Source organism: Entelurus aequoreus, linkage group LG08, assembly GCF_033978785.1.
Source record: "Entelurus aequoreus isolate RoL-2023_Sb linkage group LG08, RoL_Eaeq_v1.1, whole genome shotgun sequence".
Classification (NCBI taxonomy): Eukaryota; Metazoa; Chordata; class Actinopteri; order Syngnathiformes; family Syngnathidae; genus Entelurus; species Entelurus aequoreus.
This window is the reverse complement of record NC_084738.1, coordinates 36,920,132-36,937,773: the sequence shown is the minus strand read 5'-3', so window position 1 is coordinate 36,937,773 and position 17,642 is coordinate 36,920,132. Positions and strand designations below refer to the sequence as shown.

Here is a 17,642-nt window from a genome sequence, read left to right as displayed (position 1 = left end):
ATCTATATATATATATTTTTTTTTATACTTATATGTATCTTAATAACAAATATTAATTTGAATTAAAAACCATCAAATAGTGTAGACCAGTGGTTCTCAAACTTTTTTCACCAAGTACCGCTTCAGAAAAAACTTGGCTCTAAGTAGGCCTACTCCAAGTACTACCATGACGACCAATATTAAAACACAGTAACATAGTGAACCTAAGCATTCATTAAAAACAAAGAATACGTTTTATTTAACAGGTATATTTAATATTTTTGACCACTGTAAATTTACACACAGCTTGAACAGTAACACTGTTCGAATATAGGAAAATAAAACACTCCACTTGAATCAAGTGATTATTTGGCGTACCACTAGGTGGAGCCTGCGTACTACACTAGTGTTACACTTACCACAGTTTTTGAATCACTGGTGCAGATAAAATACTTGCAGTTTTCATATGGACAAGTAAATAAGTGTTTTCAGCCTTAACATGAAGGAGTGATCCAAATGCTTGATATAACTTTATTGTAAGCAAAATGTAACTACTAATTATACAATTAGTACAGTTGGCCTACTTGTTCTGGGCTAAATACTGACAGTAAATAAATATTATGTATATAATATAATAAAATATCTATTTAGGTAGTAGCTCAATTGATAACCTGTAAGGGTTTGTGGATAACTAATTTAGGAATGCATAAACTGATCATTTGAAGTCAAAACTGGCAATAAAGGTGGAGTTGTATCTTGAAAAACACCGCCCTCTTGTGGCTGAACGCGTGTATTGCATGAAAACAACAATGGAAACTGAGCACGGAAGGATGTCGTCTTGCTCAAGCGCGGGCTGTCTACTTGACACAAATATTTGCCTCTGCTGCAAGCACAAGTGACTACTGCGGAACCAAGAACCAGACAGGAAATACACGGTACAAGTAAACGCCGACCAAATATAATCAGCATTTGCGCAGTTTAGGTGTAATGGAATATCCTGGACTCGGCAGTCTGCATCCTTTGTGGGTTAGTTGCTGATATTCTTGGATGTCAAAACAATGAAGTGAATACGATGTGTTCAATTTGTCTGCAGTAAACAAACCTAAGGCGGGCTAAAACCATATTTGTATTGTTTTAAAGCTAAATATTAAGCTCAGGTATGTATTGTGGAGCAGCAGAGAAGAAACAAGAGATTTTGTGTGGCATACGCAGACATGTTTGTAGCGAAAATAAACCACCGGATGTTTTACCTTTACTTTCAAAATAAAAGCGGTGTTTTTGACTTCCAGTTCGAAAGAGCGCACGTTTTAAGCGACTGAGATGTCCACTGGCGTCTTTGTAGGCCTTTAAAGGACCTGAGTGCACTAAATTATGGACACGACGGATGCAGAAAGTCTTCCCCGCCCGTCCGGCATCACCAGTGCGGCTTGTTTTAGTCTTCCCGCGAGCAGAGGACTTCCTGGCCTTGGTCCCGGAAGTGTCTCCTCCCCCACTACTGCGAGGAGACTGACGTCCCTCCGAACGCGGGACCTGACACTAGGAGGCGCCATAAAGAAAAAGAAGGTACTTTTCTTTTTTCCATTCATCTATTTTCTACCGCTTGTCCCTCTCGGGGTTGTGGGGGATGCTGAAGCCTATCCCAGCTGCATTCGGGCAGAGGGCGGGGTACACCCTGGACAAGTCGCCTCCTCATCACAGGGCCAAACAGATAGACAGACAACATTCACACACTAGGGACCATTTAGTGTTGCCAAGCAACCTATCCCCAGCGGCATGTTTTTAAGTTCAATAATATGAATATTCATTTTTAAAAGTAGCAGCCATTCAGTATGTGACGGCTGCGTTTCCGACGGACCTGCAATCAAATTGTGGCGATGGGAGGCTGGTGCTGTGTCATAATTGCATAACAAATGTCTTTTTTTAAGGGCTAAAGACAGTTATACTTGTATTTAAAGACAAATGTGTGTACTTTTTTCTTGTTGTATTGTTTTGCTGCTTATTTTTATTACTATTTTTATTACTACAATGTTACACATGCTGCACTATTATATTCACTCCTGGTTTCCATCCATCCATCCATTTTCTACTGCTTATTCCCTTCGGGGTCGCGGGGGGCGCTGGAGCCTATCTCAGCTACAATCGGGCGGAAGGCGGGGTACACCCTGGACAAGTCGCAACCTCATCGTTGTTTACATATATTATCCTGCCCTCCATGAATGTCCAACTCACTGCTGAAATGTATACAGAGTGCATCATACATAACAAAAAAGTTGACATTGTTTCATCATATAAATATTTGGGGACCGTTTTTGACGACCAGCTCAAGTTTGATGTGAACACAGATTTTATAGTGAAGCAAGCACAACAGAGAATTAATCTTCTCAGGAAATTAAATTATTTATCTGTCAGGCCTGTTATACTTTGTCGTTTTTATCAAACATTTATTGAGAGTCTTATGTGGGGTTTTTTTATTTGTTGGTTTCACTGTCTTTCAGTTAAAGACCGAAACAGCCTGACTGGTATTGTTAAGTCTTGCTCTAAGATTACCGGAGTAAAACTAAGAGACTTAAACTTCTTCTGCAACCACTAAATCCCCCCGAAAAGCAAAGAGCATTTTAGCCTCCCCGAGCCATGTTCTTGCGGGTGAATTCTCTGTTGCCTTCAGGGCGACGTTATGCCCTTGCATTGAGAAAAAAAAATCGCTTTTCCAAATCATTCGTCCACTCTGCACTCAGACTCTTAAACTCTTAATTTTTTCAATTTTTTTAGAGTGTTGTATTGTTTATGTATATATTGACTTTTTATTTTATTGTGAGCTATGTAGGCTTTGTAAACCACGACAACCTGCTGCTCAAATTGAATTGCCCCTTGAGGGATTAATAAAGTGGTTTGAATTTGAATTGAAAAATATTTAATTGATAGTCTCTACAATGAAGTTGCTGTAAAACTAAGCACACAAAGGAAAGTACATTAATATACACATGAAGTACACATACATGTACAAACCCCGTTTCCATATGAGTTGGGAAATTGTGTTAGATGTAAATATAAACGGAATACAATGATTTGCAAATCATTTTCAACCCATATTCAGTTGAATATGTTACAAAAACAACATATTTGATGTTCAAACTGATAAACATTTTTTTTTTTTGTAAATAATCATTAACTTTAGAATTTGATGCCAGCAACACGTGACAAAGAAGTTGGGAAAGGTGGCAATAAATACTGATAAAGTTGAGGAATGCTCATCAAACACTTATTTGGAACATCGCACAGGTGTGCAGGCTAATTGGGAACAGGTGGGTGCCATGATTGGGTATAAAAACAGCTTCCCAAAAAATGCTCAGTCTTTCACAAGAAATGATGGGGCAAGGTACACCCCTTTGTCCACAACTGCGTGAGCAAATAGTCAAACAGTTTAAGAACAATGTTTCTCAAAGTGCAATTGCAAGAAATTTAGGGATTTCAACATCTACGGTCCATAATATCAACAAAAGGTTTAGAAAATATGGAGAAATCACTCCACGTAAGCGGCATAGCCGGAAACCAACATTGAATGACCATGACCTTCGATCCCTCAGACGGCACTGTATCAAAAACCGACATCAATCTCTAAAGGATATCACCACATGGGCTCAGGAACACTTCAGAAAACCACTGTCACTAAATACAGTTCGTCCCTACATCTGTAAGTGCAAGTTAAAGCTCTACTATGCAAAGCGAAAGCCATTTATCAACAACATCCAGAAACGCCACCAGCTTCTCTGGGCCCGAGATCATCTAAGATGGACTGATGCAAAGTGGAAAAGTGTTCTGTGGTCTGACGAGTCCACATTTCAAATTGTTTTTGGAAATATTCGACATCGTGTCAGCCGGACCAAAGGGGAAGCGAACCATCCAGACTGTTATCGGCGCAAAGTTCAAAAGCCAGCATCTGTAATGGTATGGGGGTGTATTAGTGCCCAAGGCATGGGTAACTTACACATCTGTGAAGGCACCATTAATGCTGAAAGGTACATACAGGTTTTGAAACAACATATGCTGCCATCTAAGCGCCGTCTTTTTCATGGACGCCCCTGCTTATTTCAGCAAGACAATGCCAAGCCACATTCAGCACGTGTTACAACAGCGTGGCTTCGTAAAAAAAGAGTGCAGGTACTTTCCTGGCCTGCCTGCAGTCCAGACCTGTCTCCCATTGAAAATGTGTGGCGCATTATGAAGCGTAAAATAGGACAGCGGAGACCCCGGACTGTTGGAACGACTGAAGCTCTACATAAAAAAAGAATGGGAAATAATTCCACTTTCAAATCTCCAACAATTAGTTTCTTCAGTTCCCAATCGTTTATTGAGTGTTGTTAAAAGAAAAGGTGATGTAACACAGTGGTGAACATGCCCTTTCCCAACTACTTTGGCACGTGTTGCAGCCATGAAATTCTAAGTTAATTATTATTTGCAAAAAAAAATAAAGTTTATGTGTTTGAACATCAAATATCTTGTCTTTGTAGTGCATTCAATTGAATATGGGTTGAAAAGGATTCGCAAATCATTGTATTCCGTTTATATTTACATCTAACAATTTCCCAACTCATATGGAAACGGGGTTTGTAGGAATCATGTTACATCAAAAATACAGCTTGGTACAAACAAAACAAAAAAGCAATAGAATTATACAGGATAAAGTTTGGCTCTTATGCCACGAGCTTAATGCTAACATACCTTGGAAGACCCCATTGACAGGCTCACAGAAATTAGCATTGTGATCGTCTTAAACTTGTACAAACGTTTTTAACAGAACAAAATGTATATAAAATGGCAAACTATGAAGAAATGCATATTGACTGCTAACTTTGTACAACTTCCAAGCTTGTCTGCTGCTCTGCACTAGTGTGTGCTGACTAAATACGGAAGATTGTTGCTCAAACCTCATACTCTAAAACAAAAAACATTGTCGATGTTTTGTTAAACATGATTTGCAGAAGATGGCAGCACATACATCACCTGGTTGGCAAAGTCTTACCTATTGTTTTGCAAAATATTAGAAAAATTAAAGAATCCCGAAAAATGTTATACTTGTGGCATTCCTAAATTTACATCAAGTATGTTAACTTGTGGACTGGTTATCAGTCAATTCCAGAGCACATTTCGACAAATATCCATTCACAATAATTAACACCAGTGTTTTGGACTGTGGGAGGAAACTGGAATATATAAGAATAATGTGATATTATTATTATTCATTTACAACTAATAATTTTTTAACAAATCTCTTTTTCTTTTTTCCATAGAAAACGTTTGAACCGAACATTCACGCTGTGAGGAAAAGCAAAGATGAGTAAGTGGTCATCATTATGTTTAATACAGAACTGTGAACATGTCGTATTGACATCAAACGTAATGGTTGATTCCAGTTTAAAGGAAGAGGTCAGAGTTGCTCCAAAAAGAGGGAGTAGACAGAGGGACGGGAGGAGAAGAGAGAACAGAGGAAGGAGAAAAGCAAAGCCTGAGACCATCCAGTCTCACTCCATCTTCGAGCAGGGTCCTGCTGACACGCTGCGAAAAACAGGTGCATGTCTATTGAAAATTTCACATTCACTCTTTTTTACTGGAACGTGTGAATGTAAATATTAGTCGGCTCTTACAGGCTGGATTGCTGCTTCAGACGTGTGTGACTCCGACATCTCTCCTACCTGTAAACCTGTGAAACAAGAGAGGAAAGAATCTGACGAAGACGAGTTGCTCAGAAAACTACAAAGAGACGACGTGAGTTAAAATCAGTCCAAAATGAAAGATCCAGGGGCCTCGTGTAATACAAGTTGTGGGGATTTCCTACTAAAATTAGACGTTTGTTCAAATCCAGAAAACTACGGATGCATGTGAGAATTCAGATGTATGCAAAAATCAGACCCTACACCCTACCCCCTAACTATGCAAATAATATTGAAAGTAGCCTTGTGCCTGAGCGTGGCACATGCTGCCCAATCAGGATTTAGTATGCATCATTGGGAAGTGCTTGTTTTTCATGATTTCAACGAATGGTCATTGCCTGATGCTCTCCGAGAACTTAGCACTGGCTGGAACAAAAAAAGGAGTGGTCGGGTCAGGAAGGAAAAAGGTGAAGAAGAAGATAGATGAGCCTGGCCAAAACAGATGAGTGGACCGGAAACAATGTAGTGCTGCACCCCGTTTGAAAAAATAGTCGCTGCAATGATCTGTCAACTTTAGCACAGGTGGGTGACTCGGTTTACTCCCTATTTAAATATATGTTGTGTACTTTACAACACAATGTGTTCATACTGCTTACAACCATATTAAAGTTTCTTGTGAAAATGACGTAATATGGATAGGCTCCAGAAGTTACCGTGAGGCAGCGCACATTTCCACATCAACGTAAGTCTTGATACATCTCAGCTTGGCTGTGAAACATACGCCAGGTTTTTGTGCGTAATCCCATGGTTAAGAAGTGTAGGTTTGTCTGCTCGGATTGGGTTCATCTCCACATTTTTTCAATACACTTTTGCCAAAGCAAAAAGTGGCCTGATCCGATATTGACAAACAATGTCGGTTTATATCAGCAGAAAAACCAATATCACATGATACCAGTTTGCATCTAAAATCTTGGATATAAGCGCTGATACAAGCAGTCGTGCAGTGTGTTTATTTGTGCAAACATATAACATCTAAATGTCCTCCAGTGAGCACAAAAGTTTGATCTTTTCTTGTTTTTACTGAAGTCATTTATAAAAGACAAATACATAAACATGCTAGGTTATAGGCTTCTGGGATCTAGCAGCTACACAACAGCTAAGCACACAAGCTTGATATACGTAACAAGCGTCCTTAGTGCATTGCTTCTCCATTATTTTCTGTTACACCCTCCTAGGAAGAAGAAAACGTTTCGCACCCTTACCTCCCCCTGCGGCAACTATAAATTGTATAATTTGTCGATAAAATTGTTATAAGTACGCCTCTTTGAAACATTGTAAACTTATTAAAGTAAACAAAAACAAACTACAGGTCAACTTACAAAATAATAACTCTATTAACGTTGTTTTTAGTCTGTAACAGAAAAGATTTAAAGTGCATCAATTTGCTTGAAATTAAAATGAAGATACATCCTTATTTAAACTGTAAACATTTTCGACAGCATTTGATAGGGAAAAACAAAATCAAAGAAACTCAATGAATAATAATAAATCTAAATTGATCAGCAACATTAACTCAGGAGCAGATGATATAAAACACTAACCTACAAAACAAAAATGAATTTCAAAAATGTGTGCAGATTTTTGGTCATTTAATAAAATGAGGAAGTCAGCATTAAGGGCTAAAAAGAGCATCGGTATCAACAAATACTCAAGGCTCCAATATCGGTATCATATCGGAAATGAAAAAGGTGTATCGGGACACCCCTACTAAATATCAATGTTTGCCATGCATTTCTAAGTTTACAAGTATTATTTAATTGCTAATATAAAAAAATAGTTTTGAGAGTTGTTATTAAGGCCAAAAAAGAAAATAACTCTTTTTTTATGTTTTACCAAATACTTTTTAACATTTTTAGTTTGGAACAAGTTTTTGACAACTAAAATATTTGTTTATGTTTTATGACAGGTGCTCTAATAACTGTGTTAAGCACTGTTCAATGGATTGAGATGTGTTTAATTTTTAAAAAAGGTATATTAAGGTGATTTTTAGTGTAGCCTTTATGATATTTGTCGCGCTTAAAGACAATAATTTAAATTGCAACAAAATATATAAAATATTAAGAAATAAACCGAATGATTTTTATGAAATGAAGATTGTACTTTGGCTCACATCTTCTTCATTGAAATGGACAAACTATTAAATTGTTCAATGTTTTTGCTTTTTGGTCACCCAGTTCATATGTGACCCAAGTTTGAGGAATGACGCCAAGCTGAAACCCATCCAGTTGCCTCTGTGTCAGAAAAGCACAGAATGTGAGAGAACGACTTTGCTATTTGCATGTGGAGTCACAAAGAGCTGCTGTTATTATGCGGGAGAAAGTAAGACGTCTTTCTCTTCTGCAAGCAGGTCAAGAGAAGCCTCCTCTTCTCAGACCGCCATCCGGTGCACCTCAGGTTAATACAGGTCATAACAACATCGAGCAGCCTTCTTTGGTGAAGAAATTGGAGGATCTGCGCCTGTCTGACAGGGAGGAGCTCTTCTTCATGCAGTTGCCAGACTGTATGCCTGCCAGAGCAAAAAAAGCTAACTGTGCTCCTGAACCCAGGTTTGAGAAAGTCAGTAAAAAGTCTGAGGACAAGAAGCCCGTGCAGGGAAAAGAACAAGTGAGTTATTAGGGCAACACATATTTAGACTTCAAGGTATTTGTTTTACATTAGAGTTGAGAGTATTTCTCCAAGGTTTTGGTTAATTATAATATCTCGTCTAACCGACAAATATGTATACATATCCTAAAACCTATCTCAAGAGAAACAGCCGGAAGGGCGACTAGCAACAGGTTGGGAGCCATTATCAGCAGGAATGGGTACCAAATGTGGTACTCTAACAGGTATCGACCAGGTATCTACCTGTACTACCGGATACTGATTTACGTAAAATCCAACTGTGCCATATTTCGATACCTTTTGTTGCACGTGATGTCACTTCTGGTTGCAAACTAGGCACCGGCTCAAACACTTGGCGGGGAAGCAAGCACTCAGAGTGAACTCAGCCAGACTGGTAATGTTACAATTTGCCATGCAAACAAAATAAAAATAGGATGCTGACAAGTACAGTAAGTCTCCGCTTTTCAAAATGTAGTAAGTCGATGCTAATTTATATTGGATTTGACATTGACATGCTGAAGATTAGCATTGGCAATATTGCATGGGGATTTCAACACCTCCAAATTTGGTGATGAAAACTACAACTAAGATAAACGTTAAAATTAAACAGCTAGTGTGTAATAACTACAATACTTACAGTATAAACACTTTTTAGGGTTCAAGAAAAGACAGGCACATTGAGCTTAATGGCAAAGACTGCTTCCTAGCTAAGGCCACACACCGTAGTCTGTATGCTACTGCCATCTAGCATCTTGAAATTACAACTGCATGCATAGTCTACAATATAATACAGTACAGTACTTACAAATGAGACCCGGAAGTGTAGGAAATTAAGAAAACAACTGCACAGCACAGTGTTAAATGTTAAATTAACAACATATATCTATTTTTAAAACAATATTTATGAACACATTTCAACACACAAAAGTACAAGAAATTGGTACCCTTAAGAGTAGAAAGCTGCTGCTTGCTGATTCGTTGAAAGCTTATGAACTAATGATTAAGAGTGCTCGTAAAAACAGGACAATATGACGTACAGTATATAGGGACGTAAATGTAGTAGTACATACAGCACCGCCCGCCCTGTTTGCGAATGTCCGCAGTAGGTTTATGAAAACCGCAAGCGGTCGTTAGAGTTAGTTGTGGTTATTTATCCAATTATTAAACTTAGACATAATTGTAGAAAGCAATTCATATCATAGCAAGTTTATCCTAAAAATAATAAATTAAATAAACTTAAACAGAGACTCCATGTATCAACATCATGCATAATTGCAGAAAATTTAGATATTAGTGGCCGTTAAATGGAGTAAAAAAAAAAAAATTCTGGGATGTAAAATGATTATACAGATGGCCTTATAGACACAACGTTCCTTTTGCAGGGGAAACTTTTGTCTACAGCGGCCACTTGCTAACACAGGTTTGACTGTAGTTAGTGTGATTCTGTGACATTTTACATTCAAAATACAGTTGTGTTCAAAATAATAGCAGTCCCACATCACTAACAAGATAAATCACTGTTTTTGTTAGAATTTCAACTTCTACACTGCAAGTAAGTTTCTAGAAGGTTTAGTAAAGGTATAGAAAACCAACAGACCCAACAGGCATGACGTGCATGCTGCTGATTCTGTGAAACTGAATCATTTACTGAAAGGGGCGTGTTCAAAAAAATAGCAGTGCTGTGTTCTATCATTGATTATGTGTAAAAAAAATATGTTAAACAAGTGGCCCTTATTTTAGGATCAAGACAACTGACGCTGCGTATGCTGACTGTGCATTTGTCCTTGGAAAACAGAGTAAAATGGGTCGTTGAAGACACTGTTCAGAAGAAGAGCGTTCTTTGATTAAGAATTTAATAAAAGAGGGGAAAACCTATAAAGAAGTGCAGAAAATGATAGACTGTTCAGCTAAAATGATATCAAACACTTTAAAATGTAAGCCAAAACCAAAAAGGTGAGGCAGAAATAGAAAAACGACTATTGGAATGAATCGGAGAATAACCAAAATGGCAAAGGCTCAGCCAATGATCAGCTCCAGGAGGATGAAATAAGATCTAAGATGGCCTGTGAGTACTGTAACAATCAGACCACGTCTATGTGAAGCCAAGCTAGCAGCAAGAAGCCCTCGCAAAGTCCCATTGTTCAAAAAAAGACGTGTGCTGAAGCGGTTACAATTTGCCAAAGAACACATTGACTGGCCTAAAAAGAAATGGCGTAATATTTGAGGACTGATGAGAGTAAGATTGTTCTTTTTGGGTCTAAGGGCCACAGACAGTTTGTCAGACGTCCTGCAAACTCTGAATTCAAGCCCCAGTACACGGTGAAGCATGGTGGTGCAAGCATCATGATATGGGGATGTTTCTCGTACTGTGGTCTTGGTCCTATTTATCGCGTACCAGGGATCATGAATCAGTTTGAGTACATCAGAATACTGGAAGAAATCATGTTGCTGTATGCTGAAGAGGAAATGCCCTTGAAATGGGTGTTTCAACAAGACAATGACCCCAAACACACCAGCAAGCGAGCAAAATCATGGTTCCAGACAAACAGAATTCAAGTAATGGAGTGGCCAGCACAATCCCCGAACCTTAATCCCATTGAAAACTTGTGGGCTGACATAAAAAATTCTGTTCATGAGGCAAAACCAAAAAATGAAGAGGAATTGTGGAACGTAGTACAATTGTCCTGGGCTGCAATACCTGTCGACTCCATGTGCCACAGATGTGAAGCAGTTATCAGAAACCCTGGTTATGCAACTAAATTATAGTTAATTATTCTAAGGATAGTTTAATCTGCAAGCCTTTCTTAGTTTATACAGTACATTTGAGTTTTGTAAAGAAAGATGCCAACACTGCTATTTTTTTGTTTTATATTTCTTGACTTTCTGTAAAATATTGTCAAATTAAATTACTTTTTTCCAATTTTCTGGCTTTGAAATAGAATGTGCCATCTCCCCAATGCATTTGTGTTCATTAAAATACAATTTATTTGAAGAATTTTGAGGTTTACTCACCTTTTTAAACACACTGCTATTACAGTATTATGAACATAACTGTAGGTATGGCGATTGTTTTCAAGTCAGAATTTGACCCCTATTTGCATGTAGGAACTCCAAATTCAAACACCATCTAATGCAGATTTGCTAATCTAATGTCGCAGATTTCCGACTTCCTAGTTTTCCGGAAAGCCGCATTTAACCCTCACTAACATCACGCTCACTAAATTACAAACTTAATTTTCGTCTGTAAGCATGAGACTGGCTGGAGAAGTCGTTACAGCATGCCAACACACCATGTGCTCAATATTGGCGGGACTTGTCTCAACCACTCGTACCGTCTAACTGGACTTCGGCAGTGTAGGTGATTAACAATTTCTCTGTTCTAAAAACAAAACATTTTAATTTTGGCTGCATCCACACCAAAACAACATCAGCAAACTCGTCTCTCCTCTCTGCACAAAATCACACAACTTTTTCTGACACAAAACAATATTTACAACAATTAAAGCTTAGTGTCACAACAGGTCATGCCTTGTTTTGGTTTTGTGAGCATTTGTCTATCCTGTCTAGTGCTCTTATTTTCTAGTTTTTTCCTGTTTCTGGTCTTAGCTGCACCTTTCATTTGTCTACCAGCACACCTGTACTCAGTTTGCATTTTAGTCTATTTATATTGTTTTTTGAATGCTTTTGTATGTTGTTTGTATGTAAACTGTTGCTGACCTCTAGCAATCTGTGTAGTTTACTTTGTAGCCTTTTTACTTTTGTTTTTGTATTGCATATATTTCCATGTTCTTCAGGTGCACTCAAAGCTGCACTAGTCTTTTGTTTTGTTCTCATATTAACTACCTTTTACCTGCTTTAAGGTATGAGGACCTTTGTCCTAAACTTGCTCTAGATAAAAACTATGTTGCGCTAACCTTTGCTGACTCAGCACTACATAAATACAACAGAATTATATATTTGTATATAACAATATTTTGGGTAAGAGTACCAAACCTTGTGTACATGTTGACTGATAGCAGTGATGAAATTATTGTGTGTCATGTTGTCTCCCCAGGAGTCTCGTTCGGTCAGGTGCTCTCCAGTGCTGTCGGAATTCCCTGAGGGATTTCTGGGTAAACTCCAAATACGAAAGTCAGGAAAGGTGGAGCTGAAGCTGGGCGATATTATCATTGACGTCACTGATGGAGCTGCATTCTCGTTCCTCCAGGTATGTGTATGGATTTATCTTCAAGACAAATGTTGTTTGTGATATGAACCTTTTAGCAATATGGAGTATAGAGAAGTTTTGAAATTGTCTCCATGAAGACTTTAAACCCTAACCTGACTCTCGCCAGACCCTTGTAGTTTGCTGAGCTCCACACAAGGATCTGGGCTCGAAGGCATTGCAAACTCCTTCCAGATAGCAAAAAATAATGAACTGATCAGGATTGCAGGGCGGGATTTCATAGATGTGACGTAGCGTCGAAGCGACTGATTCAAACAGTGGCCGTGTGGTTAAGAGTGTCCGCTCTGAGATCGGTAGGTCGTGAGTTCAAACCTCGGCAGAGTCATACCAAAGACTATAAAAATGGGACCCATTACCTCCCTGCTTGGCACTCAGCATCAAGGGTTGCAATTGGGGGTTAGATCACCAAAATGATTCCCGTTTGCGGCCACCGCTGCTGCTCACTGCTCCCCTCAGCTCCCAGGGGGTGGAACAAGGGGATGGGTCAAATGCAGAGGTTAATTTCACCACACCTAGTGTGTGTGTGACTATCGGTGGTACTTTACTTACTTACAATGGCGGCACACAGCGAGGAGTCGGGTGCTGACATTGATTCTGCTATTGCAACTGTTTTGCGACATCGATCAAATATTAATTACTTAAAAGATGAACAGAGAACGGTTTTGAAGGCATTTATTGGTGGCAAGTATGTTTTGGCTCTTCTTCCGACTGGGTTTGGATTTCCCAGCGTCGCTCTCATCAGCGTCAAGGGTTGATTTGGATGTGAGTGGTTGAAGTAGCACGTCATTCAAGATAATGGACAAGTGGTTTATCCAATCTCATACAATGATTATTTTTACAAGGCCCCGCCTTCTGAAATACCTGTACATCTTCTATTGAGAACTCCCAGATCCTTGTGTGGAGCTCAGCGAACGACAAGGATCTGGCGAGAGTCATGTTATTTAAACCCTCAAGTTATTCAAAGTTATTTTAAAGTGTTGCATCTTGTAATGATGCAGTGTAAAGATGAAAGAAAGGTCATGAAAGGCATTGAATTCTAGTGAAAACATATTTAGGGGGGGGGATTGTGCATTGTTGCCCACATCTGTAAAAATTAGCGCATCTTTGACTGTACTGTAAATAGCTATATACAGGTAGGTTACATACAGTGGAACTTCATTGGTTCTTCAACATGGTTCACCAACCGAAAAATGGAAATAGTGAAGCAGAGTCCCCATAAGAATCAATCAACCAATCATGAATAATTGGTTCGAACCGCGACAAAAGTCCCTACTTTAGTAAAAATATATATATACACATACCGTATTTTCCGGACTATAAGGCGCACTTAAAATCTTTTTTATTTTCTCAAAACTCGACAGTGGGTCTAATGGGAATAATTCTGGTTTTGCTTACTGACCTCGAATAAATTTGATTTGGTACATAATGTTATGATAAGTGTGACCAGTAGATGACAGTCAAACATAAGAGATATAGTGTAGGCTGCACCACTATGGCAATATGACTCAAGTAAACAACACCAACATTTTATGTTCCATTGTAAATATAGAACATTACACACCGCGCTCAAAAATCAATCAAAACGTTTTAGTAAGACTTTGGTTATCTATGAAGCCGCACCGCATGATGGATTGTCGGCGCATTAAACATACGAGTATTATTATGGTGTGTGTATAAGGTAAGACATCAGGCGCTTTGTTTCGCAATATTATGCAAAAGCAACTTTTCTTACCATCTGGTACCTACTGAACTGTATTTGGGATCTGCATAAATCCTGAAAAATTGCGCCCGTCCGCCTTTGTAATCCGTGCCTGATCCCGTAGTCGATAAGCTTCTACTTTTTCTCTATCTTCTTATGTGACATTCATCCTCCACTGTTGCCATTTCTAATATAAAGTAGTGTAAAAAGTTCTTACTTATATCTGTCAGTAAACTCGCCATGAAAGCGCTAAAACATACCGGTGTAGTGGGTTGACATTATTCACCCAAGGAACTTTAGTTATTAGAGTTCCGGTCGGACAGTTTTTCACGAAAACATTTCCGGCATTGTTGTTTCCGGATGAGGAGATGCTGCTCCGTTATTGATTGAAGTAAAGTCTGAATGTCATTAAAACAGTTCGCTCCATCTTTTGACACTTCTTCCACTCCCGTCCTTGCACGCTACACCGCTACAACAAAGATGACGGGGAGAAGACGCTGTCGAAGGTGAGCCACGTAAATAAGACCGCCCACAAAACGGTGCATCCGGAAGCGACTGTCAGAAAGCGGCTTGAAGATGATCTGTAAAACATCATCTATGCAACATTTTGACCAAAGAACCACCATAAAATAGACCAATGTGCCCTACGATATACAGTGGGGCAAAAAAGTATTTAGTCAGCCACCCATTGATTGTCAATGGGTGGCTGACTAAATACTTTTTTGCCCCACTGTATATATATATAGTATATATATATATATACACAGTATATATATATATATATATATATATAAAGACTGTGAGAGTTTGGACACATTTAAAGTTTTTCTGATCACACAAATTGATCTCTTAGACAGGCTCACACAGACAATTGTGGAAATAAACTCGTCAGAAGTGCTGCCTCCAAGTTCTTCGAAATGGCCGCGCCGGTGTGTACAGGATGTAAACAGATGTGGCGTAGGGAGTCCCGCCTCTTCGAAGGACTTTATCATCATTGCACAAGTACAACAAAATTGAATTTATTTGAAATTGGCACTGCCCGCGTGCACAGAAAGCGATGTCATCAAAATGGCAGCCCCCATTGAGCTCATAGCGTCCACAAAATGACTGAATAAATGCATGACGTGTTCGTGCGTTGAGACATGGTCCGCCCACAGAGGCATATTTGCCGCAATGTAAACATTCGTAAATCGGAAAGGATGCAAATAGAGGCGTTCGTGAATCGAGATTGCACTGTATATGTACATAATCTCTAATTTGTATTATATCTTATCTGCTTTTCTTGTGAGTCATTCAAGACAAAGTACATGCAAACAAAATTCCCACACGTTACAGTATATCACTGTCTGTGCAGGGTATTGTTGGTATCGGCACCAATACATTTAAAAATAAAAGGGAACACAAAAAATTTCATAATTGGCTTTTTATCATCAAATCTTATAACAACAACTTGAATAAAGTAAAGCAATGGCATTAAACATACTGGACTCTCTTATTGCACTACAAACAAAATAAATGGCATTAAAAATAGTGGACAGCTTATCTTTTTCAGAGTAACTGTGCACACCAAACACAACCTTGAAATTCAGTCCATTCACTTGAATGAGACTGTTTTAACTCCGCTAATACGCTTGTCTTTGGCAATGGGCCCTTGTATTTATGTCTGTGGACATGTCTGTCTTTAAATCAGTGTGCAGTTCTGGGTGCTTGTCTTTCAACTGATTACATATATTATCTGCACCGGACTATAAGACACAGCTATACAGGTATACCGTTTTTAAAGGTTTTGTAAATGTTTATTTCAGTAAAACGGCTGATCAAACAAAACAGAAGTCATGGACCCACTAGTTGCGGAAGGTAGCTCTCCAATCAGCTAAACAGACTCAAAAACTCCACAGGGAAGTTTTGATGAATTTACGAAACTGAAACAATAATAACAATAATACTAACATAGATGTGTTAGCATATTCGCTAAGGCTAATGACGCAAGCTTGATTAAATTACGATAGCACGTACAAATATGCATGGCATCACACATGAGACAGTTTAGTAAGTATGAATTGTTTTAGTTGTATTGTAAAACTTACAAATGTTGCTTGGAGCAATGAATTAAGTATATTGTTTGGCAAAAGCGCTATGGACGGTTTTACTTTCGGGTTAAGGCATGAAACAGAAAGTACATATCAGTGTTAATTTTGTTGACTAAAAATTAAAATAACTATAAAGGTTATCTCGCCATCAGGCGCTGCATTGCGATTTTATGCAAACTGTTGCTGGGAGTGTGTATTCTAACGAGTAGTAGTAAGCATTGCAAAGTTCTAGTCTAAAAATCTGTTCCCAGGGAGTAAAAAACTCATACTTTTTTCCAAACGTCTACTCCTTCACCTGACAGTGTTTCGTCTCGTTGTTTACAGCAACTGGTGTCTGTGAGTCTGAGCGACGGCAAGAACGGAGACATGATGGTGTTAGGAAATGTCCAACACAAACTGGTTTTATCGCCCAACTTCCAAACTCTGGTGGAACAGTCGACATCACAACAATCGTGATCAAGGCTCGTCTTCAGCGGACAAAGTGACGTGTTGGGGAAGAAGCACTCACTTCTGGCAGCTCGGAAGTTACGCTCAACACACAGAACCTATGTCACTGAGCAATTGTACTTGTGGTCCTGAAGAAAGGATGAATTTAAAATTAATAGGTGTGTTTTCTAATGTGCCATTCATTTTAGTAAATGTTACAAATTAAAGCCTTTCAAGAGGATTGCACCGGATAATAGGTTACTATGGAGGGACTACAAGGTAGACCATCATGTTACTTAGCACTGATAATAGGCGTCTCAAAATGTAAAGTAGTTCAAGTGTAAACACACAGTACAGTTTTGACATTCACATATGTCCTGTTTTATTTGTACTTTTCATATACATTTTATTCTTACATGTTTGTGTATTTTTTTCTGTATTGTCATAATGCTAATTTTTTATAGACGAATACAAGATTCTAGTGATGTCACTGCCAAAGCATTGGGATATTGTACTCTTAATGGAATTTTTACAATAAAAAACAACAAAAACAATTTAATTATTGGGAATATTTCATAATAATTCCCACCAATAGAGTACTATTGGTATACATTTGAATGATTCTAAATCCACTAACCGATTGTTCCCTTAACAATAATTTTAAAAGGTTAAAATATATACAGTAGGAAGGAAATTCATGTGGCCCTATTCGTCGCAGTTTACCTGACACATGAAACGTGACAAAGTGAAGGAGTGCACTTTCCACTTTAGCCGCCAAATGGCAGTCGTGTTGAAAATCCTAAAATGTGTTTTGTGGCAATTCCAACTTTGACCACTGTCAGTTTCTATGTAGAGTGGCGCTTTCCATTGTTTCCAGCAGACTGCATTGCAAAATGATTAACGCCCCTCTT

At 38.5% G+C, this 17,642-nt stretch overlaps 1 protein-coding gene across 5 annotated transcripts; it reads left to right on the top strand.

Annotated features, from left to right (window-relative positions):
- The first annotated feature begins 763 nt into the window (after positions 1-763).
- On the top strand, positions 764-17,304 carry zgc:171971 (uncharacterized protein LOC569690 homolog). 5 transcript variants are annotated; one of them, XM_062056416.1, is made up of 9 exons: positions 764-914; positions 1,269-1,542; positions 5,268-5,314; positions 5,391-5,545; positions 5,624-5,742; positions 7,862-7,940; positions 8,035-8,291; positions 12,346-12,498; positions 16,630-17,304. In XM_062056416.1, the coding sequence occupies exons 2-9, from the start codon at positions 1,351-1,353 to the stop codon at positions 16,759-16,761; spliced, it is 1,134 nt and encodes a 377-aa protein (XP_061912400.1). In that variant the 5' UTR covers positions 764-914; positions 1,269-1,350; the 3' UTR covers positions 16,762-17,304. The 5 variants fall into 5 exon arrangements, with proteins under 5 accessions (XP_061912400.1, XP_061912401.1, XP_061912404.1 ...); XM_062056417.1 differs by having other exon boundaries at positions 765-914; positions 1,322-1,542; XM_062056420.1 differs by having other exon boundaries at positions 766-1,005; positions 1,332-1,542.
- The last annotated feature ends 338 nt before the right edge of the window (positions 17,305-17,642 follow it).

Coding starts and splice junctions, on each gene's coding strand:
- zgc:171971 (XM_062056416.1), top strand. CDS start 1,351: ATGGACACGACGGATGCAGAAAGTCTTCCCCGCCCGTCCGGCATCACC. Junction 5,546..5,623: donor TGACACGCTGCGAAAAACAG/GTGCATGTCTAT, acceptor CGGCTCTTACAG/GCTGGATTGCTGCTTCAGAC. Junction 12,499..16,629: donor CTGCATTCTCGTTCCTCCAG/GTATGTGTATGG, acceptor CGTTGTTTACAG/CAACTGGTGTCTGTGAGTCT.